A 22,957-nucleotide genomic window follows, 5' to 3' on the forward strand; every position below is an offset into this window, starting at 1 on the left:
TGAGCCTCCCATGCTTCCACCTCCCAGCCCCTGGCCGAGACCAGTCCGGCCTCTGCACCGGTCCCAGGCAGCTTGGACCCAGGGAGGCAGGCGAGGCACTACAGGCGGCAAGCAGCAGAGACTGCTCAGAGCTGGAGCTGTAATGGGCCCCTTCTGATTGTGGGCCTGGTGCCACGGCGTTGTTGTAAACCCGGCACTGCCCCCAATGCCTGCAGGTGGCAAGAGCAAGAGAGAGGCGAGCTGAGCTCATCCTGTAATCCCGCCAGACCCAGCATTTGGCCCCAGTTTCCCATTTTTCCCCTCAGGGGCAGCACATTGGGCAGGAGCTCCCCAGACTCCCAGCGCTAGGGAGGGGGACTCGGAGCTGAGCCAAGCTCTAGCCATAAACCCAGCACATGGCCCCAGCAGCTAGCTCCCCACCTCATCCTCATCCCCCAGGAGCACAGCCTGGGGCAGGAGCCATTCGCCGCTCAATGTGGCGTAGACAGAGAGCTGGGTCAGACTCCTTCTATCCACTCTTTCAACCCAGCACATGATACTGTAGGCACCCTGTGCTTCAGGAGCCTTGGGACTTAACTGGGAGTTTTACAGTTGGGAAGATCCTGGGAGACGACAACTCCCATGATGCCTTGGGGAAAAAGGAGCGAGACTCTTCCCCTTCCAGGGAGTCAGAGAAAAAGCATGTGGGGGACTCCAGTTTGGGTGCTGGGGTGGAGTGCAGCCGAGGCTGGAAGCTGCTGGCTGACTGTTGCTGGCTACTGCCTGCTGCCAGAGTCCCAAAACTGCTGACTGCTTCTGTGGTCCCAAAGCTGCTGCTAAGAGCCTGCTGGAGCAGGTGAGTGTTGCCGGCTCCCAAGTAACCCAGAAATAGAAGGGGGTTACAATACTATGGGCTCAATCTCCCCACCCTGCAAGAAACAGCCTTCTCCTGCTGCCAGTCAATGGAGGTAGCTCTGTAGCTCAAGTGGTAGAAGCCTGAAGACTGGCGGTTCAAATACTGCAGAGGAAAATGGGAGGAGGGTTATTACAGCTACATACTATGACTGGTTTTACCTTTGACTTTTCAAAAAACGTAGGAAATGACATACACAAACCATGTTGAAAGAATGTGATTTAGGTTGCAAATCAAGCACTCGAAAGTGAAGAAATGCCAGTTTTTCAGCTGCCTGGGCAACCTAAATTCAGCCCCTTTGTGGGCATGCATCATGATCAGGCCTTTAATTACACGGTTGTGTATTATATTTTCCACCGCATCCGAGCCTCATTCAGTGCCCAGGTCGGATACACAAAGAGGGTTGAATGACAGTCCCGTGGGCAGCCATAAAACTAGTGTTTCCTACTTTTCAAGCACTTGACGTTGCAACCTAAATCACATTAGTTTCCATATGCACTATTCATTATTTGGCTGCAGCACATTTACAAATGTTGCAGGGTGTGCATGTAAAACAAGTGTGGGGGGGCTACTTAAAAGGCCATAATAAGACTCCAAGAAGATGAATCAGTGAGGACAGACTGGGCCCATGGATATATTAGGCCTGTGAAGGAGCATGCATAGTGTCCCCATGTTAACTGGTGGCCTCTCAGACAGCGGTAGAACAGAAATTTTCAATATGGCTTCCCTGTGCAATTGCACACCCACAGGCCACTGTGTGCTGCCAGCACCTCCTCATCGTGCCCCCATACACCCTTTTTGGGTCAGTCTGTGCTGTTGGAAGCACTGAACAAATTCCTATTAGGTGCCTCTAGTTCACATGGCCAGTGGGAACACTGAGCAAATGGACTCCTCATGCTGTCTTCCGAGCCCCCCAAATATAATGCAATTTGCATGAAGAACTTATCCCCCATTTGTGTCCATGTTTTCATTCCTCTCGTGTATGTTCTCAGATCTGCAGGCCCTTTGTTTGTGTGCTTCTCAGTTCCTTCTGCCTAGAAGTGAAAAACAGTGTTAGATAACAAGAGAATTTGGTTACTCTTCATAGTATTTTGCGGCTACATTATAAGAAAGAAACTGAATTAGCCAAACACCATCAAACAGATCGGTCCGTCTAGGGTCTAGAGTGTTTGCACCTGCTCTTAAGTCTGCACGGCTTTATCCCGTTAATAATTAAATCTGCACACCTTATTGATTCTTAAACAAATCAGGCAGCTTTGAACCTGAAGTCATTCTGATAAACAAAGGAGCAACATGCATCCAGTCCTACTTTATTCCTACATCCATCCTTCCCCTGGGGAGAGGATGAGAGAACAAACAACACGTGACAGATGAGTAATTGCTTAATGCACTACTGGAAGGTGCTCGGATACTATGTTGATGGGGTTTAAGACCCTATAATGAATATGATATTTGTTTTGTGTGTCCTAGCTACATCTCTCCAATTTTAAGGCCACTTTCTGCTATTAACATCACCACATGGTTTTGTTTTATGTGAATGTGCAGCAATGTCATTTCCCTCAGAGGGACATGAATGTAAGTGAAATAGAATTTATAATAGCTAATTATTTTTATTGCAGTAGCACCTAGATTCACTAGTTGTGGATTAAAGCCTCACTATGCTAAGCACTGAAAACACACATAATAACAAGACAGTCCCTGTCCCAAAGAGTTTGTGATCTATATATACATTTGAATAATTCTTATGTAAATGGTAACTGTTTATTTCTTTGACAATCAATATTTAGCTCTAGACTGTAAAACTCAATAAAATCCAAGAGCACAGTTCCGTGACTCATAATCGTACTGAATAACGTTCACATCAACTTCAGTGGGACTGTTCAATGTCAGGGTGCAGAATGTGGCCCTGGCTTTTTACGAATTCACCCGTTGCTAATAATTGAGAATGTTGCCTAGAATTTTCTTGCCCAAGCTTCTCGTAAGCCCTCTGAGCACCCTAAAAAGTGTCCCTGCGGCAAAGGAACTGACAACACACTTCTAACAACGGTGGTTTAATTTTTAATGGACACATAACTGAGAAACCAGGCACCGGAATTCAGTGGGATGCAATGACTATAGACCAGAGCCTACCCGCTTCCTCGTGAGTCATCTTTACAATAGCACAATTTGCTAGATCAGGCTTTATTACCGGGGACTGTCATGAAGATGGCCAAGTGCTGCTGAAGTGGGTTGAAATCACATCTTTTAGCAGCATCTTATGGTGGTCCTGCCCCCTAGAGGTCTAAAGAGGAGATACAAGCTCTAGTACCAGTTTCACGGCTCAGGGGCTGCTAAATCTGCAGAGAATTCTGAATGTCCTGCACATATGCAGGAGGTTAAAACAGGGAATTGGAATATCCCCCTCCCAATTGATGGGATCCTTCAGCCACAGGGTTAGTAGTCTGTCTCCTACAGCACTAAACCTGGATTAGCATAGGGCTGTGGAGTGGTGTCATCGTCCCATTACACACACAAACACACATTGGAGTTACAGTACATTGCACTGCATCACTAGCTGCACATGCCCGTCAAAAGTAATTGCATAAGAGCCATTACAGCTGCTGAATGTGGGTGAAATAACTCACTGACTCTCAAATGGTCGTATGTAGCATGTGGCACAGTCTGATTTGACTGTGACACACCCATTAGCCCCTCCAATGCACCTCCCTCTACTGCTCTATGGGGAGTAGCTGTCTGAGGTGCATTGAGGGCAAGGAAGGCTTGCACAGCCCAGGGCATCTGGCAGCAAGCAGAACCGTCTGCCTGCCAGAAATGTGGTGTAAGCCGCTCACTGTAGGGTTACGCTCAGAGTAGTTGTGCCTAGCCTTGTGCAGGATCGGGCCTGTCGTGCATGCATAAATCCACAGCGGTAACTGCTGTTATGGGTATGTATGTATTTATTTATTAATTTGTGTAACATCTGGATGCTGCAATTTTAACAAACATGCCAGCATAAATTACACACACCATGCAAAATAAATAAACAAAGTGCTAACCAAATGAAATATCACACACATTGAGGCCCAAGGGCCATTGCATTCTGCCTCTAGTGGACATGCAAGGTAAAAGCACCATCAGGATGCTGTTAGGATAAAAAAAGTTGCCAACTCTCATGAGTCTGTCCTGAGTCTCATGATAATTATTGTTTTCCTTAGAGCCCCAGCTCCTGGAGTCAAGCGGATATGTGGTTATTTCAGCCTTAAAGAAAAAGTAAGTTTCTAGCCCTGATAGCTGTGGAGAAAGCTTCAGTATGTGACCTCAGCGCACCCTATGTGCTCAAAAAGCAGAAGGCAAATACAAAGAACACCAAATCTTTTATTTTTACATAATTGCATGATTGCAAAGCCAATCTCATGATTTTTGGTGAGCCTGACTCATGATTTTTGACCATTTGGGGCTGGCAATGCTGCATTATGGATGAGCTACTCTAGATTCTAATGTAACCAATCTGCCTCCGTTTAACCACTTGTCTAGCAGTTTCTGGGATGAGGTGAGTGCAGCCTTAGGCACCTTTGCTGCTTTTGTCTGGTTTTAGCCTTGGCAATAAGAGCATCATGCAGGAGCAAGAATTGTTGCGCATTCCCTATGACCAAATTGTAACAGGTGTTCCTGAAACCACCAGCAACTATAATCCTAAATCAAATACGTGGCAGTTTGTTCCTTCTCAGCTCCCCCCGGCCACGAGTTGCCAGGATTCTCATTGCTCCTGACCAGACCCTATAAGCTGCAATCAGTGATGTAGCTTGACAAAAATAACACACACCATCTCCGGTGTGATATGGTGACAATACACCCCTGGGTAATCCAGCTTGTGACAATTCATCCTTTTTATCAGCTGCCTGCTGCCTTAAATTGTACAGCAAGGAGACAAGAAAATAAAATAAATCTGAGAGCCATTTTAATGAATCAAAGGGAGAAACCAGGGTGTCTCTGGTTGTGTGGTTTTTAGAACAATTATGGGACTGAGTCATGCTGCAGATTTATTGGAGCCACTGATGCAAACTACTACAGACACAAGCACACTGTGTGAAGCTGGCAGGGCCATGAACCATTTAATGGGTTGGCTAGAAAGATTCAGGCAATGACACAGGAATTTATGAGTAAAGCAGGGAAATATGGGTGCTCCTAAGAGCTCCAGCAGTCAGAACTGGTTTTAGGGCTTTGCAGGACCCCAGTGAAGTTTTTCTTTGGCCATTTCCAAAAGAGATCAGGGCCCCATTATAATTTATTTGTATTGCAGAGTAGATTCTATGAGCCCCAGACATGGACCAGGGCCATATTGTGCTGCACATATACATAGTAAGAGAGAGAGGCCCTGCTCTGAAGATCTTGCCATCTAAACAGACAAGACAAACATTATCCGAATTTTACAGATGGAAAACTGAGCCCCCAAGTTTGATTCCTCTCCCACTTATACAAGTTTTACACCAGCAAGAGGAGAAGCAGGCCCCATATGACTTGCTCAAACTCACACAGCCAGTCTGAGAGGTAAGAAGTGAACTAAGAACCATTAAAGCCCAGGCTAATTCCCAAAGCACAAGCCCACCCTTTCTTTTGATCTTTCAGCTAATGGCTGCCAGAAGTACTAAGCACCTTTCAGAGTCAGGTCAAATGTTTTTAAGCTCTTGAAAAGGTGTTACAGACAAAGGCCATGTCTACACTAGCGAGCTTACAGCAGCACAGCCGTATCAATGCAATTGCACCTCTGTAAGATCACTCATGTAGCCGCTCTATGCCGATAGGAGAGAGCTCTCCCGTCGACATAATAAAACCACCTCAATGAATAGCGGTTGCTATGTTGGCAGGAGATATGCCTGTCTTGTGCTGGCAAAACTTATGTTGCTTGGGGGGGAAGGGTAGGGGTTTTTTCCCATTCCTGAGTGACACCAATTTTGCTGACGTAAGTGGTAGTGTAGACATAGCCTATGAAGCACAATTAGCAATGGGATTTTTAGGACATCTGACAGCCCTCCTTTTTGGATAGTATCCTTAGTGAACTTTCTCAAGCAACTTTTTCTCTCTTTCTCTGACTCTTTCTCAGGATTTAATTTACCGTAACTGTGTTAGCTTGAAATATTCTAAAGATGAACACGTGATATTGTGTTGCTTATTTGGCATGGTTTTAATTGTCTATTAATATTTCCTATGTTTTGAGTCACAAAATCACAGTTAGGCCATCCCCTCTTTAAAGGGACAGTATATGTGACTTGTAAGATAATGTTAAGAGATTTGGCAAGGAAAACTAGGCTAAGAGATTGAGCTCTGCTCATTTTACACCAGTTATAAAATAGTTCTGTGAATTGCCTTTAATTGGTTTTGGTTATGTCGGAGCCTTTAGTTAATTCTCCCGCATTTGTAAGAGCCCTGAGGCAACTCACTTCACAGAGAGAAATTCTTGCTGACTTTAAAAAAAAGAGGTATTGTTGGGCAAAAAGACTCACTGAACAGATTGTTAGTTGCTTTCAACAGCAGGAGAGATCCAGGAGGCGATTAGCTTTGTTCTCATTTACTAAGCACCAGTGGGGATTTCTATAAGGCTTCACAGGCCCTGGGGATAAGGCCAAGAACAAAACAGGGAAGTGAAAAGCAAATAGAGCACTTCATCAATAAACTACTTAGCAGTGCCACATCAATGGCAAATTAGGAAGAAAGGAAGGCGCTTTAATACCTTCACATAGCAAAGGAGGTTGTATTTTTTTGTTTAATTCCTACTTGACTTTTGTAACAATTGCACCATTATCAAACTATGGTCGGCAAAGGCAGTAAAGGTAATATCAAAACATAGATAATTAAAGACTCCATATGAAAGTCTTGGAAGACAGGAAAAAACTATTGTACATTGCCCTGTGCTAGTTATACAACACTGACCTGGACTCAGGGGTTAACCTTGGGAATTCAGTTCTGAAAAGGGCTGGGAAATGGGGTATATCACCAGAACTGGAGAGCATTTAATTTAAGCTCTTACAGAGATGAAAGTTTTCTGCTGTTAGTGCACCACCTGATGGCTGATTCATTAAGAAATATTAGCATTCATGTTGAAGGATGTTTGCCTGTCTACCCAGAGTTCCACAGTAGCAGCCTACAGTGAGAAAGGGTGAGTGGGAAAAGGAACAGAATGGGGAAAACAAGCATCACTGGAACGGAGGAGGCAAAATCCACTTCCTGCGGAATGATTTACTATCTGGAGATCCAACTATTAGCGAAAACAAAAAATCTTGTGACTTAGCTCACAACTAGGGAAGGCCTATTAGAACTTGTGATTAGTCACACACATATTACAGTGAGGAGTGCTGTCTAGAAGTCCAGATAGAACAGACTATTATAGTGGGTGACTGATTCCATTCTAAGTGGAATTGGTGTATATTTAAGTTTGCAAAAATGCTTCCCTATTTATAAGCCCCTGCTCCTGCTATTGCTTGCTTATAAACACTGTTTTGTTTAGTCTGAAATTTTTCATGGTGCCTGAATGACAAAGTTGTAATTTTTGCTAGAAACCTATTTGTTTGAGTTATGGGAAATATTTTTCCCCGTTTAAAAAATAAATTCTAAACACACTCTTTTTAATGACAAGGTCACAATAAAAATGGCTGACATGAAAACTTAAAACTTGGCACAGATTCCTCACTCAGAACTGATGCCTTTACTTGGTTTGAAAAGAGAACTGGTTTGTTCGAAGGAAGTTGTGAGTATGTGAAAATTGTCGTTTTCAGCCTGCACAGAAGAGAATCTCCCAAGGCAATAATAATCAGAATTTCAAAGTGCTCAGCTTCTGCCATAAGGCATGCACATCATGAGACATGAAGTACACATGTGTAATGCACTGGCCTGGTGCATATGAAACATACAGACTCTTACTTTCTCTTTCCTGATGGAGAGTCTCCTGTAGTTCAAGTAACAGAGCTAATGGAAGAGTTCCAGAGGGGTAGCCGTGTTAGTCTGTATACAGCAAAAGCAACTTGCGTTCTGTAGCACTTTAAAGACTAACAATTTTAATTTCAGTAGGCATAAGCTTTCATGAGTCTCAGCTCACTTCCTCAGATGCAGTTGGTAGAAATGATACAGCAAAATAGGAAACATAGAAAATATATAGAAGGCAACATTTACATATCCAAGGGCATAAATAACAATGGGGAAGCCGGGTACTTGAGGCTTGATGACAACCATTGAGTAGGAGGTAAGAATGGGTGATCAGAGCAAATTACTTCTTGTAATGAGATAGCCATTCCAAATCTCTGTTTAAACCCAGTTTGAATGTGTCAAGTTTGCAGATAATTTCTAACTCAGCAGTTTCTCTTTCAAGTCTGTTTTGAAGTTTTTTTTGGAGAAGCAACTTTCAGGTCAGAGACAGAGTGCCCTGGGAGATTGAAGTGTTCTCCGACTGGTTTATGGATGTTATATATTATGCCATCATGTGCCAGCAATGCCCCTCTGCCATGTACATTGGCCAAACTGCACTATCGCTAAGCAAAAGGATAAACGGACACAAATTAGACATAAAAAATAACAACATTCATGAGGTGAGGCTCATGAAAGCTTACGCCTACTGAAATTAAAATTGTTAGTCTTTAAAGTGCTACAGAACTCAAGTCATTAGAGCTAATGGAGCTTTTGTTGTAGAAGGTCCTGGGTTCTATTTGCCACTGAAGACAATGAGGGTTTTTACAAAGCACTGGCCTATTTCAATGAGCACCTGTGCACACTGTGAGATGGCCTGGCTGCAAATTCAAACTCCTGTTTACACCTGCCACTGCAGTTCTTTTTGGTGCAGTTTGTACTCTGATGTTAATAGCATTGGGTGCTCTTCTGCATGCTGCCAGCAGACAGACTTGGTTAGTGGGCCAAGCTGGAGGCCTGCCGAAGTACTGACTCTTTCTCAGTTCCTCGGCTTCTTTCTCTGCTGCACAGGGTCTCACTCTAAACAACAGGTGTGAATATAGAAGACTCCCTTTCTTGCTGTCATCCAGGGTGACCTGAGGCTGCAACTCTGTAATCTCTGCAAATATTCTGAGGGCTTTTCTCTTGCATGTTGCGGTGCTCCAAGGAACTGAATATCACGCTCCTCCTCACACGGAACTATCTAATGCTTGATAGTTATCTTCTGTTGTAGCCCCTTCACTGGCATACCAGGTGACTTGCAGCCCATGTCCAACCAAGCATTCAATGAGCTTCTTTTCTGTGCTGGGAATCGGCCCTGACTCCCTACTTAGTCACATCGTTCTGACCCACCATGTTCCAGAATACTCACCCCAGCTGGTTTTGGGATAACATTGAAACCGTTTTTGAGGTGAGGCGGTGTATACTTAAAAGTAAACGTTTTGGGGCCGCGACCGTCTCTTAGGCCTGGTCTACACTAGACTGTTTTGTCGAATATAGTAAGCTTTCTTCAACCAAACAGTTCTGGTGGACACACTGCGATCACCCCACCTCCCCGCTGACAAAACGGCCCTGTTTTTTCAACAAAATAAAACCACCTTGACAAGAGGTGTAGAGCTTTTTTCGCACAACTTAAATCGACGAAATATCAGTGTAGATACCGCGGTTGGTTATGTTATGGTAAATGGCCTCCGGAAGTGTCCCACAAGGCGCATCCTGACCGCTCTGGCCATCAGTTTGAACTCTGCTGCTCTGCAGACCCCTGCCACTCCCCCTTTAAAGTCCTGGGAATTTTTGAAATTCCACTTTCCTGCTTGGTCGGCCCCGTAGCATCCTTGTTTACTCTCCGGAGTGAAATATCGGCTTCTATATCCCCCGCCTGCGGAAAATGATGGCACAATTTGAAATTTTGTCCCTCTGTACCTGCATTTATGCCCCAGCCACCACCCACCCAGAACCTCTTCCCCAGTATGATGGCCCACCCCCACCCCCTTGGCAAAACTCAACATACATAGGCAGATCATGGAGCTGTGCTCCTCCCAGGGGACAGTGAGAAAGAGGTATGTTTAACAGTAATGCATCTATAGTGTTAGGGCACCCACAATAATGCTTCTGTTCGTTGTTTCCTGTGCTTCTACCGATGTGGCCTTCACAGCAACCCCCTCTCACCAGTGGAGCGCCTCCAACTAATAAGGAAGTGACCTTGGAGAAGCAAAGAGGAGATGTTCCAAGAACTTATCCAGTCCTCTGAGGTGGCAGAGAGAGAAAAAAGGGCATGGAGACGATCTGTGTCTGCAAGTCAGAAAATTGATAGAAAGAAAAGGAGGGAAAACCATGAACAGGTGCTAGCAGGTCATGAGTGCGTGAGCAAGGCCATGGAGGACCACACGGAGCAGCTAAAGACAATCGTGAACCCTCCCCCTTGCAGCCACTACAGAACTGCTTTCAATGCACTTCCCAAACTCCCCCACCCCCCACACATTCCTACCAAACTCCCAGCCCATCTCATTCCCTCTTTCACTCCACCCCTTCAGACAGCTACGACAGCGACAGCTGGACTTACACACAGCTGTCATAGCTCACACTGCCCCTCACTGCTTTCTCTCCTCCAGCCCAGTGTTTAGTTTGTGTTGTAAACTGTTTTCATTTAATAAAAACAAGCTGTGAGAACAATAAGCACTCTTTATTTCTGTGATGCACACGGTACTTTCACCTGTCACTGATACACAGCTCAAGCTGGATAGCAGTCATAGCATGGCACAGCGCTGAGCACAAAAACACCTTACTGGTTCGTATTCTCAAAATGGGCCCTCAATGCTACCTTGATCCGAATTGCCCCCCATAGTATCCCTCTAATATCCCTAGCATCTGGCTGTTCATATTCAGATGCAAGATGATCTGCCTCTGTGGTCCACACAGAGGGAAACTGTTCACCCTTAGCTTCACATAAATTATGGAGCACACAGCAGGCGGCAATAACCATGGGATTATTATCCTCATTTAGGTGCAGCCTGCCATAAAGGTATCTGCAGGGAGCCTTTAGTCTGCCAAATGCACACTCAACGGTCATTTGGCAGCTGCCCAGACTATTATTTAAGTGCTCCTTGCTGCTATCCAGGTTGCCCATATAAGGCTTCAAGAGCTGTAGCATTAATGGGTAGGCTGGGTCTCCCAAGACCACTATGGCCATCTCAACATCCCCCATTGGAATCTTTTGGTCTTGAAAGAAAGTCCTTGCTTGTAGCTTCCTGTACAGGCCAATGTTCCTGAAGATGTGTGCATCATGCACCTTCCCTGACCAACACGCGTTGATGTCAGTGAAACGCCCACGGTGATCCACAAACACCTGCAGTACCATAGAGAAGTACCCTTTAAATTGATGTACTCCATCATGAGATGGTCTGGGGCCAAAACTGGGATATGCGTCATCTGTCGCCCTGCCACAGTTAGGGAATCCCATTGCTGCGATGCCATCCACTATTTCACAAACATTTCCCAGAGTCGCAGTCCTTCGTAGCAGAATGTGGTTAATGGCCCTGCACACTTGTGGGAACACAACTCCAATGGCAGACTTCCCGACTCCTGACTGATTAGCGACTGACCAGTAGCAGTCTGGAGTTGCCAGCTTCCAGATGGCAATCGCCACGTGCTTCTCCACCAAAAGGGCAGCTCTCATTCTGGCATCCATACACACTGAGTTCCATGAAGGTGGCTTTGTGCATTCGAAAGTTCTGCAGCCATTGCTCATCATCCCAGACCTGCATAATGATGCGATTACACCGCTTAGTGCTTGTTTCATGTGCCCAAAAGTGGCAGTGCACTGCATGCAGATGCTCCGTGAATGCAAACAGTATGGTGCTGTTTGTTTGCATGGCACAGGTCAGGTGCCTTGGATTCCTGTTCCGATTGGGAGCTCATGATATGCTGCATGACCAGCCGCGATGTGTTCAGAACTCTGACAGCAACAGTGGAGAGTAGCGTATCCAGTCTTTCATATTGAGATGGTGGGTGCTCAGGAAATGGGGCCATTGAAAAATGCCATGAAATGCAGTTGGGAACGCAAGGAAAGACAGAATGGAAATCAATGCAACATGGGACGTTGTGCCCGCACCCAGAATGCACTGTAATCCTCTCCACTTTCCCACAACTCCTAGTGGCACAAGGTGGGAGTTGCCCAGTGGGATAACTGCCCACAGTGCACTGCTCTCACTGTTAATGCTAGAGCACCAACTGTGGACGTGCTTTGGCGACACGAGTGCTGTGTGGACGAGCACAAATGCTGTAATTACAGAGCTTTTTGATTACCGATGTGACTTGCATTGACAAATCTTTCTAGTGTAGACAAGACCTTGCTATACATCTCGACAACACTTAGCACAATGGGGACCTGGGGCCTCTAATGTGTACTGTAATATTACTACTACTAATAGTTACCTCAGGGACAATTTTGTGAGGCGCAATCCTTTCCAGAGTTCCAGGGAATACAGAGCATGGAAGGGTTGGTGCAGCATTCCATGGCCTTTTGAATCAGCTTGCATGTCCAAGGGCATGAGGCAGGGGAGTTTGGGAACTGCCGTTGCACTTGGCCTGGAGGAAGAGATATAAAATGGGGAAAGTGCCTTGTGACCTCCTGGCCAGTCCTCTGTGGTTGAGGAAAGGCCAGGTATGTTCTAGCTCTTTGCTATTACTACTGATAGTTGTGTTTCAACGAGCTCTCTCCCACACAACTAACTTCTGTCTGATCATTCTGAACAGTCACAGTCCCGCATTTGTCACCTGCAGTCTTGTAACATGGAAATAAATGTGCTGTCATCACATATGTATTACCACATCACTTCAGGATGAAGTAGGGAGAGAGGCCAGCAAGATACAAAGCCCTTTATGTTTAAATGCAAATATCTTTAGTCATTAGCACTGGAGAATATACAGTAGGAAGCACTCCTTTCTCCATGACCCTGCCCCCCCACACATCTGAACCCCTGGCGGGCCTGCTAGATGACTTGATAGGTTGTTTCCAGCTCTGTTCTCTATGATCTTATAATAGTTAGCAAATGTGGAAGGCAAAACATGATAGACAAGAATGAAGTGTGACTGGCTATTCAGCAGGGGGGGTTTAGAGATGTGAATGTTTCCCTTGTGGTTAAAATCCTTCAAGGTGTCAGCTGTCTATTTCCTACTACACAGATGGCCTCTCTCACAGGTGGCTATAACACATCACAGATTAAATCCCCAAGAAATGCTTCTGGAGTGGCCTTCCAGGAACTCCAGTGAGCAGAAAATTACAAGCCTCCTGGGCCTAATTCCTTCAGCTTGTTACTGCCATAGCCATCCATCTTTTCTATCATCCCTGGTCCTTCCTTCCTGCTCAGCTGTGCAGGGGAGTGGTCTCCAGACTTGTGCCAGACCCCCCTTGAGCAATCCCCCCCCCCCAATTCCTGCTCTCACCACCAGCAATGTGTCTCTGTTCCCTGCTCCCTCTCGCTCTCTGTTGGGACTGGGGAAGGGCTGGTGCACTCCCTCCACCAACCTGGTCTTGAGGTTCCCACCTGCACACATCTCAGCGACACCCTCCCTGCACTTGAGGCGGGCTGTTTCTCTCCCCCATGGGCCCAGTTCATCCCTTGCCAGAACGCCTCAGGGAGGAATCTGGTCCCCTCCGCCTGCCTTTCTTCCCCGTCTGCCCTACAGAGAGACACTGGGATTTGGTGCTGGGGGGGGTCTGTGTCCCGCACTGGGCTAGTCCCCCCCCCACCACTGCTTCCTTGGAGGCATTATTTCCCTGCCCTGCCCTCCCCTCTGCCAGCGCTGCCGGTCCGGCAAGTGGCAAGGGAATTGGGGAGGGGGCCTCTTGCACTGGCCTCCCCCGCCCTTTAGCAGCACTCTCCCTGGGCTCAATCTGGGCTGCTGCATTCCTCCTTCGGGCATCGCCTCCGCTGGGCCGGGAAGGGCGGCTCTCCAGCCTGGAGCTCAGGCCTCAAGGCGGCGGCGGCAGCAGCATCGTGCCTGGCCCCGCTTCCCCACCCAGCCTCCCCAGGGCCGGGATGTAGGACCCCGTACCCCGTGTTCCGCCCCAGGCACTGGGCGTGGGCGGGCGGCTGGGGGCGGACGATCGGTCCCAGCCTCCTAGCGGCGGCGGCGGCTGACGGGGGCGTCTCTCCTCCCCTTCCCCGCGGCCGGCTGAGATGCGGGGCCGGGGGGCTGCTGGTTCCTCCCCGCCCGCCCCCTCGCACTGCACGCCGGGCGGACATGGCAGCTGCCCGGCCCCACCTCGGCGGCGGCAGCAGCATCAGCAGCCGCCCCGCAGCCCGCCGGCAGCCAACCCACCCCGGCCCCCGAGCCTGAGCGGCGCCCGCCGGCGGAGCTCGCCGCCCGCGATGGAGAAGAGCTCCAGCTGCGAGAGCCTGGGCCCCGGGCCGGCCGCAGCCCGCCAGCCCCGCGTGGACTCGCTCTCTCTCTCTCCCGCCCGCTCCCCGCGGGAGCTGCTCCCTTGGCCGCGAAGGAAGCCCGCCTGCCTGCCCCGAGGCTGGGCTGGGGGGTGAATGGCCGGTGCCGCTGGCGAAGCCTTTGCCGGTGCTGAGCAAAGCCTGCAATAATTCCCCACCCCCGCGGGAGTGTGAGCGCTGCTGCTGCTCCCGGGCCGCCTCCTCTCCTCTCCTGCCCCAGGCTGGACGGGCAGCGGCTAGGCTGGGGCTATTCCTCCCCTGGTCTCCAGCAGGCAACATCCCTGCTCCAGCGGCTGCTTCGTTTGTTTCTTGGGGGTGACAGGAGTGAAAATCAGGGTTATGGGTCCAGGGGTGACCCGGGATGATCACCTTAAAAGGGCCTTAGAAAAAGATTTGTGGTCCGGTGATTGATGGGCCCAGGGCCCCTACATGGGCGGGGTACACTTACCTTGGGGAGCCCGGCCCAGGCTGAAACTCCCATGGGTATGGCTATGTGTGTGGGAGGGGGCCCGTGTTGCAAGTTTGTAATGGGCCCCAAAAAATTATGCTTGCGCCCTGGATGGGTCTTTAAGAAACCCCCCCAAAAACCAACCTCATCACCAACAAAGCAAAAAAACGGGGGAAAGGGGTGGAACTGGTGCCTTTTTATTGTGGTCCGGTGATAGGCAGAGCTCAGTGATTTGACATTTGCTCTTGGGGTGGGTTGAGTCATTCAGCCTGGATTGATCAATTTTGGGTTGATGGCTCACCCTGAAGCTGAAATTGAGGATCAGGAGAGCAAACATAAGTATTTTTAATCTGTTGATTTGCAGTTGAATCTGTGTTGATTTTAAAAAAATGGACAAAGAAAAAAAAATCCCCTAATAACTGGTGTGAAAGCTTCCTATTTTTTGTGTTTACTTAAATTTTGTAAAGGCTTTTGCAAATGCATAATTATTCACACTGTGTAATTATACAATCCAGAACTTCTTTAAAAAACAGTATGGTTTATCCATTGGATCCTTAAGAAGGAATTGTATATCTGTGTGTGTTTTTGTTTACTAAATTGCACCCATATGGTATAGTTATCAATAATGATGCTTCTGGGACATGTTGACAATGGTGCTTGACCATTTATATTCTAGCCATTCCTAACTTTTGAGTGTTTGACTTGCAACCTTAATAATTTGTTTGCAGTGTTGTTGTAATTTTGTTGGTCCCAGGATATTAGAGAGACAAGGTGGGTGAGGTAATATTTCTTATTGGACCAACGTCCTTGGAACTTCATTCCAACTTTTATTGGAAGTTGGTCCAATAAAAGATATTAGCTCACCCACCTTGTCTCTGTAACAACCTTAATCATGTTATTTTAATATAGTTGCTGTGTGATTTCCTAGGTGTTTGAAAAAGCAGATTGAAAAAACAGAAATTTTATCATGGCATCATATTTACACTCTCATGAGTCATCCGCAAGGTTGGAACCTTTGGATTCCCCCACCAGCACCCCTCACCACTTGAGCCCACTCAGTTACTGATAGAAGTAATAGGCTGTCATCCTTTATTGTGGGACCAGCACTAGAAGGAAGTTTTCAGCTTGGAAAAGAGATGACTAAGAGGGTGGTGTGATAGAGGTCTATAACATCATGACTTGTGTGGAGAAAGTAAATAAGGCATTGTTACTTAACTCCTCATAACACAAGAACTAGAGGTCACCAAATGAAATTAATAGGCAGCAGGTTTAAAATGAAGAAAAGGAAGTATTTCTTCACATAATGCACAGTCAGCCTGTGGAACCCCTTGCCAGAAGATGTTGTGAAAACCAAGACTGTAACAGGGTTCAGAAAAGAACTAGAGAAGTTCTTGGAGGATAGGTCCATCAATGGCTATTTGCCAGGATAGGCAGGGATTGCTGTTGCCAGAGGCTGGGAATGGGCGATGGGATGGATCACTTGATGATTACCTGTTCTGTTCACTCCCTCTGAAGCACCTGGCATTGGCCACTATCAGAAGACAGGATACTGGGCTAGATGGACCATTGGTCTGACCCAGTATGGCCGTTCTTATGACATTTTGCCAATAGGTTTTACAGATGTTTGCTGATGGCAGAGGAATAATGAAACTCAAGAATCTTGGGTTCCGTTCCCGGCTCTGGAGCGGAGTGTAAATTTCACCTCTGGAGTCTCTAGCCCAGTCCCAATCTTCTTGCTCAGCCATTCCCGGTTCCCTCCTCACAGGTCCTCGTCTGATCTGTCTTCTCCACTCTGGCCTCAAATCAATCCCCTTGCCCAATCTCAGAGCTTTCCCACCAGTCCCAGTCGCCCCAGCTCCTCATCTAATCTCATTTCCTGCCCCCTGAGCTCCCAGATCTGTGCTAGGCCTGATTGAACTATCATGCTAAAAATAGACTGCAGTTGTGGTGGCTTGAGTAGTGGGAGGTGCTAGTCATCCCAAGTATGTACCCCAGAGAAGCTAGGCACATATGCAAGGTGGCTAGCCAGCCCCTTCCGCCACTAGTGCTACCATGGCTACAGTCTATTTTTAGCTGGCTAGCTCAATCAGACTACCATGGCTATGTCTCCTCGATCCGGGAATTGCACCCCCAGTTAAAAGTGTAGACATACCCTGAGAGCTCAAGAGAGACAGTCTCCCCACCTCCAGTTCAAGTGACTGGACCAAGCATGATCCAGGGTTGCAGGGAAAGACCTGCTCAGCCCAGGGCTGGCGCATGCCCTGTGTGGATGGAATCTTTGGGGTTTAGCTGTTAAAAATCTAAGAAGTCTCTACTAAGCATGTGTGAACAGGCTTAGTTATCACTTAGCTAATTTGGGTGGATTATCATGGGGATGGCAAAATGCACATCCCTGACACTAAGGCTATTCCCCTGCCAAATTTCAAGTCCCTGCTCCAAAGGTCACCAGAATATTTTAATTTGGGCTTAACAATCTATTTTTCCTTAGCCTCGTTCTTAGAAATTACAGAACTGCCTTACCTGCAAAACTTGTATTAAAATTCTGCCAAGTCAGACCCCAGGCATCGAAAATGTCAGCCAAAGCTATTCAAGTTTGGCAAAGTTATAAGCAACTAAAAATGGGGTATTATAATGGAAAGTGTCAGGCAATCTTCGTAGTACATGGTGCTACCAGCCCTTCTGGTAATTCCAGTGGCTCAGTATTCCTGTGGACTGAACAACAGATTTGTTGCCCGTTTTCTCTTTGCCTATCTCTGTCTTACGTGGGTTATTTATTAATTTTGGCTTCAGTCCTACTAAGATGTGAGCATATATGTAATTTTGTGCACTGAATAGTGTCTTTGAATTCTGTGGAGTTACTTATGTGCATAAAGTTACACACACACTTAAGGGCAGGTCTACACTTAAAATGCTGTATCCGCACAGCTGCACCAATGCAACTGGTTTGCTGTAGCACTTAAGTGAAGATGCTCCTATGCTGGTGATATAGAGCTCTCTCGTCGGCATAGTTAATCCACCTCCTTGAGACGTAGCGCTGTCTACAGGGTGTGGGACGGGGGTTGCACTGGTATAATTATGTTGCTCAGAGGTGTGGATTTTTCAAACCCTTGAACGACCTAGTTATACTGATATAGAACTGTAGTGTAGACCAGGCCTAAATCTTTGCAGAATTGGGGTCTAATCCATAACACCTTCCTTGGAGACAGTTGTGGTTTACTTACTTACAGTAGTTTGATCTGCTAGACTGCAGTAACGTTGGGTTGTTACAGTGTGATTGTACTGTTGTGTTTTAGCTGCAGTAAGCCTGCTTGCTAAAAACCAAAACCAAAAAAACCTTACACTTTTATGGGGTTGGTGTGGGGAGTACAGTGTGCTGTGCAGGTGCCATTATTAGTTTTGTAAATCCTGCTTTCTTACTAAATAATAATAATAATCCCCTTCTGAATACAAATACCATACATCCATAATTCACAATTCTTACCTATATAAATATGAAACCTTGTTGGGTTATAGGTGCATGAATATCCATTTTAAATACAATTAGAAAAACTGGAAAAGTGAAAGATGATCTTACTGGATATGATGCATTTATAGCCCACCGTGCAATAATTTTATTGCACAGCTTTCTTGGGTCTAATTAAGAAGTTAGGTCATTTGTGTATGCCTGTAAGTATATGGGATGTGTTCTGGGAAACACATGTGCATACCCAAATAGAACTCATATAAGTAAAGGTACTTGCATGAGAAAGTGCTCTCAGGATGATACTGTAGTATTTTGGGAGGAGGAGGAGATTGTTTTTTCTTCATAATGAAGTGTGTGGGATATGTCAATAATGATATTTTACATTTTACATTGCTTTGTGTCAAAATGGAAGGATGGTCTAGTGGTTAGGGCACTAGCCTAGGACTTGAGAGATCTAGGTTCAGTTTCATGTTCTGTCACAACCTTCCTTTCTGATCTTGTGCCTCAGTTCCCCATCTGTAAAAATGGGGATAATAAAACTTCCCTACCTTGCAGGGGTATTTTGAGGATAAATGCATTAAAGATTGTGAAGTGCTTTGTATCTACTAATGAAAAGCACTATATAAGACCTCGTTGTTGTTGTTAATAGAACCTGGTGTGTATGCATGTCATTCAACTTTTATGTATACTCCAGTGAATAACCTACAGAAATAACACTTCATGAGACTAAACAAATCCATTGCCTATTTTCAGCCTAAAAGAGTGGTTTTCAAACTCTGATTCCTGGACCCCTGAGGATCTGCCAGACTACGTCTAAGATTTCCAAAGGGGTCTGCACCTCCATTCGAAATTTGTTAACGGTCGCAAAGGAAAAAAGGTTGAAAACCACTGATCTAAAAGAACAATTTGCCCTCTGTTGCACACACAAGGCGTTGATGAGCTTAGCCAGGTAAGTAGAATTCCCTTTTGCATTGTCAGTAGAATCATAGAAGATTAGGGTTGGAAGCGACCTCAGGAGATCATCTAGTCCAACCCCCTGCTCAAAGCAGCATCAACCCCAACTAAATCATCCCAGCCAGGGCTTTGTCAAGCCGTGCCTTAAAAACCTCTAAGGATGCAGATTCCACCACCTTCCTAGGTAACCCATTCCATTGCTTCACCACCCTGCTACTGAAAAAGTTTTTTCTAATATCCAACCTAGACCTCCCCCACTGCAACTTGAGACCATTGCTCCTTGTTCTGTCATCTCCTACCACTGAGAACAGCCTAGCTCCGTCCTCCCTGGAACCCCCTTTCACCTAGTTAAAGGCCGCTATCAAATCCCCCCTAATTCTACTCTTCTGCAGACTAAACAAGCCTACTTCCCTCAGCCTCTCCTCATAAGTCACATGCTCCAGCCCCCTAATCATTTTTGTTGCCCTCCACTGGACTCTTTCCAATTTGTCCACATCCTTTCTGTATTGGGGGCCCAAAAACTGGACACAATACTCCAAATGTGGCCTCACCAATGCCGAATATAGGGCAATAATCACTTCCTTCTATCTGTTGGCAATGCTCCTACTAATGCAGCCCAAAAAGCCATTAGTCTTCTTGGCAACCAGGGCACACTGCTGACTCATATCCAGCTTCTTATCCACTGTAACCCCCATGTCCTTTTCTGCAGAACTGCTGCCTAACCAGTCGGTCCCCAGTCTGTAGCAATGCATGGGATTCTTCCATCCTAAGTGCAGAACTCTGCACTTGACCTTGTTCAACCTCCTCAGACTCCTTTTGGCCCAATCCTCTAATTTAACTAGGTCACTCTGAATCCTATCCCTACCTTCCAGGGTATCTACCACTTCTCCCAGCTTAGTGTCATCGGTGAATTTGCTGAGGGTGCAATCCACCCCATCCTCCAGATCATTAATGAAGATGTTGAACAAAATCGGCCCCAGCATCCAGCCGTGGGACACTCTGCTCATTACCAGCTGCCGAATAGACATCGAGCCATTGATCCCGATGATCTAGCCAGCTTTCTGTCCATTCATCCAACTCATACTTCTTTAACTTGCTGATAAAAATACTGGGGGGAGACCTTACCAAAAGCTTTGTTTAAGTCAAAGTATATCATGTCCACTGCTTTCCCCGCATCCACAGAGCCAGTCATCTCACCATAGAAGGCAATCAGGTTGGTCATACATGACTTGGCCTTGGTGAATCCATGCTGATTGTTCCTGATCACCTTCCTCTCTGCCAGGTACCTCAAAATGGATTCCTTGAGGACCTGCTCCAGGATTTTTCCAGGGACTGAGGTGAGGCTGACCAGTCTGTAGTTCCCCAGATCCTTCTCCTTTCCTTTTTTAAAGATGGGCGTTATATTTGCCTTTTTCCAATCATCCAGGATCTCCCCCAATTGCCACGAGTTTTCAAAGATAACGGCTAATGGCTCTGCAATCACATCAGCCAATTCCCTCCAACACCCTTGGATGCATTGTATCTGGCACCATGGACTTGTGCACGTCCAGCCTTTCTAAATAGTCCTGAACCTGTTCTTTCAGCACTGAGGGCTGCTCACCTCCTCCCCGTTCTGTGCTGCCCAGTGCAGTAGTCTGGGAGCTGACCTTGTCTGTGAGGACAGAGGCAAAAAAAGCATTGAGTACTTCAGCTTTCTTCACATCCTGTGTCACTAGGTGGCCTCCCCCATTCTGTAAGGGGCCCACGCTTTCCCTGACCTTCTTGTTGCTAACATACCTGGAGAAACCCTTCATGTTACCCTTCATATTCCTTCCTAGCTGCAACTCCAATTGTGCTTTAGCCTTTCTGATTTCACTTCTGCATGCTGGAGCAATATTTTTATACTCCTCCATGGTCATCTGACCAAGCTTCCACTTCTTGTAAGTTTCCTTTTTGTGTTTAAACTCACCAAAGATTTCTTCGTTAAGCCAAGCTGGTCGCCTGCCATATTTGCTATTTTTTCTGCACATTGGGATGGTTTGTTCCTGTGCCCTCAATAAGGTTTCTTTAAAATACAGCCAGCTCTCTTGGACTCATTCCCCTCATATTAACCTCCCAGGAGACCCTGCCCATCAGCTCCCTGAGGGGGTCAAAGTCTGCTTTTCTGAAGTCCAGAGTCCGTATCTTGCTGTTCTCCTTTCTTCCTTTTGTCAGGATCCTGAACTCGACCATCTCATGGTTGCTGATGCCCAGGTTACCATCCACTTCTACTTCTCCTAACAATTCTTCTCCGTTTGAGAGCAGCAGGTCAAGAGGAGCACAGCCCCTACTAGGTTCCTCCAGCACTTGCACCAGGAAATTGTCCGCAACACTCTCCAAAACTTCTCCAAACACTCTCCAAAACTTCTTTTGTATTGCTCTCCCAGCAGATGTCAGGGTGATTGAAGTCTCCCATGAGAAGCAGGGCCTGTATCTGGAAACTTTCACTAGTTGTCTGAAGAATGCCTCGTCTACCTCACCTTCCAGATCTGGTGATCTATGAGAGACGCCCACCACAACATCACCCTTGTTGCTCTCGCCTCTAAACTTAACCCAGAGACTCTTAACAGGCTTTTCTCCAGTTTCATACTGCAGCTCTGAGCAATCATAATGCTCTCTTACATACCGTGCAACTCCTCTGCCTTTTCTCCCCTGCCTGTCCTTCCTAAACAGTTTATACTCATTCCTGACAGAGTTCCAGTTGTGTGAGTTAACCCACCAAGTCTCGGTTATTCCAATTATATCATGGTTCCTTGACTAATTCCTCGTTTGTTTCCCAGGCTTCTTGTGTTCATGTACAGGCACCTAAGATAACTAGCCAATTACCCTACTTTCTCATACGGAGCAGGAGGCCTCCTCTGTTGCACCCTCTTCCTTGTGCTTCCTCCTGGTGTCCCACTTTGCCACTTCCTTTGGGCTTAGGCCCCTGTCTCCTGGCAAACCTTTTTTTAAAGCCCTCCTCACTAGGTTAGCCAACCTGCCTGCAAAGATGCTCTTCCCTCTCTTGGTTAGGTGGATCCCATCTCTTCCTAGCAATCCTTCTTCCTGGAACAGCCTCCCATGGTCAAAGAATCCAAAGCCCTCTCTCTGACACCACCTGCACAACCACACATTTGCTTCTGCAATTCCATGGTCCTTACCTGTGTAGGAGGTTGAATCTTTATCAACAGCACAGATAAGGACTTAGTGATTTTTTTTCTCTCTGTTACGGAGAAATCTTTCTACTGTGTCTTCTCTCATAAAGACACGTCACTGAATTTGGCTGCTCTCATTTACCACTACTGTCAGTCAGATGGATTGGGCAGTGACATTTCTCCATTCATTACTCAGCACAACTGATTTTGTCATTGAGAGGAAAATGAACACCATCTATCCATAGAGCTTTTAACTTAGGGCTTTAAAAGACAATGCAAAATATTTCCTTCTTGCCTATTTATAAACTTGCATTTAACAATCAGGGTATAAAGCCTGGGGGTAGAATTTTCAAAGGTGACTTAATTAAAGCCCATTGACTTTCAATGAAACTTAGGCTACTAAGTTCCTAAGAGCTAAATCTGAAGATGCAGATATGCAGTTAGGTACTTTTGAAAAGTCAGCTTTGGTTGACAAAACATAGGTGGTGTGTACACACTGCAGTCAACCCCTGGCCAATGAAACTGCCCTGTTTTTTCGGCAAAATAAAACCACCTTGATGAGAGGTTTAGGGCTTTTGTTGGCATAGTTAGGGTGATGCAGTGTCAGTGTAGACACTGTGTCCCCTTACATCGGTGGCGGGGCTGTCTGGGTGAAATTGAGAAGAAATCCCAAGTCCATGCTGCCGGTTCCCG

At 46.5% G+C, this 22,957-nt stretch overlaps 1 protein-coding gene and 1 long non-coding RNA gene across 2 annotated transcripts in view; one reads left to right on the plus strand and one right to left on the minus strand.

Moving 5' to 3' along the window:
- Positions 1-1,837: 1,837 nt before the first annotated feature.
- LOC137166353 (uncharacterized) lies at positions 1,838-13,969 on the minus strand. Its single transcript, XR_010923667.1, has 3 exons — positions 13,862-13,969; positions 12,239-12,391; positions 1,838-1,926 (listed from the first exon to the last, which is right to left on the minus strand). It is a non-coding gene; the product is annotated as an uncharacterized lncRNA (long non-coding RNA).
- The window catches only part of MTMR2 (myotubularin related protein 2), a 75,932-nt gene continuing 66,588 nt past the window's right edge, over positions 13,614-22,957 (plus strand). The window contains exon 1 of the mRNA XM_067568013.1: positions 13,614-14,255. Within this exon, the coding sequence (XP_067424114.1) occupies positions 13,987-14,255 (269 nt within the window). The 5' untranslated portion in view covers positions 13,614-13,986. The remainder of the gene's footprint in view (positions 14,256-22,957) is intronic.

The sequence above is a fragment of the Emydura macquarii genome, unplaced genomic scaffold (assembly GCF_026122565.2).
Source record: "Emydura macquarii macquarii isolate MOO-44397 ecotype Brisbane River unplaced genomic scaffold, CSIRO-AGI_Emac_v2 contig_318, whole genome shotgun sequence".
Taxonomy (NCBI): domain Eukaryota; kingdom Metazoa; phylum Chordata; order Testudines; family Chelidae; genus Emydura; species Emydura macquarii.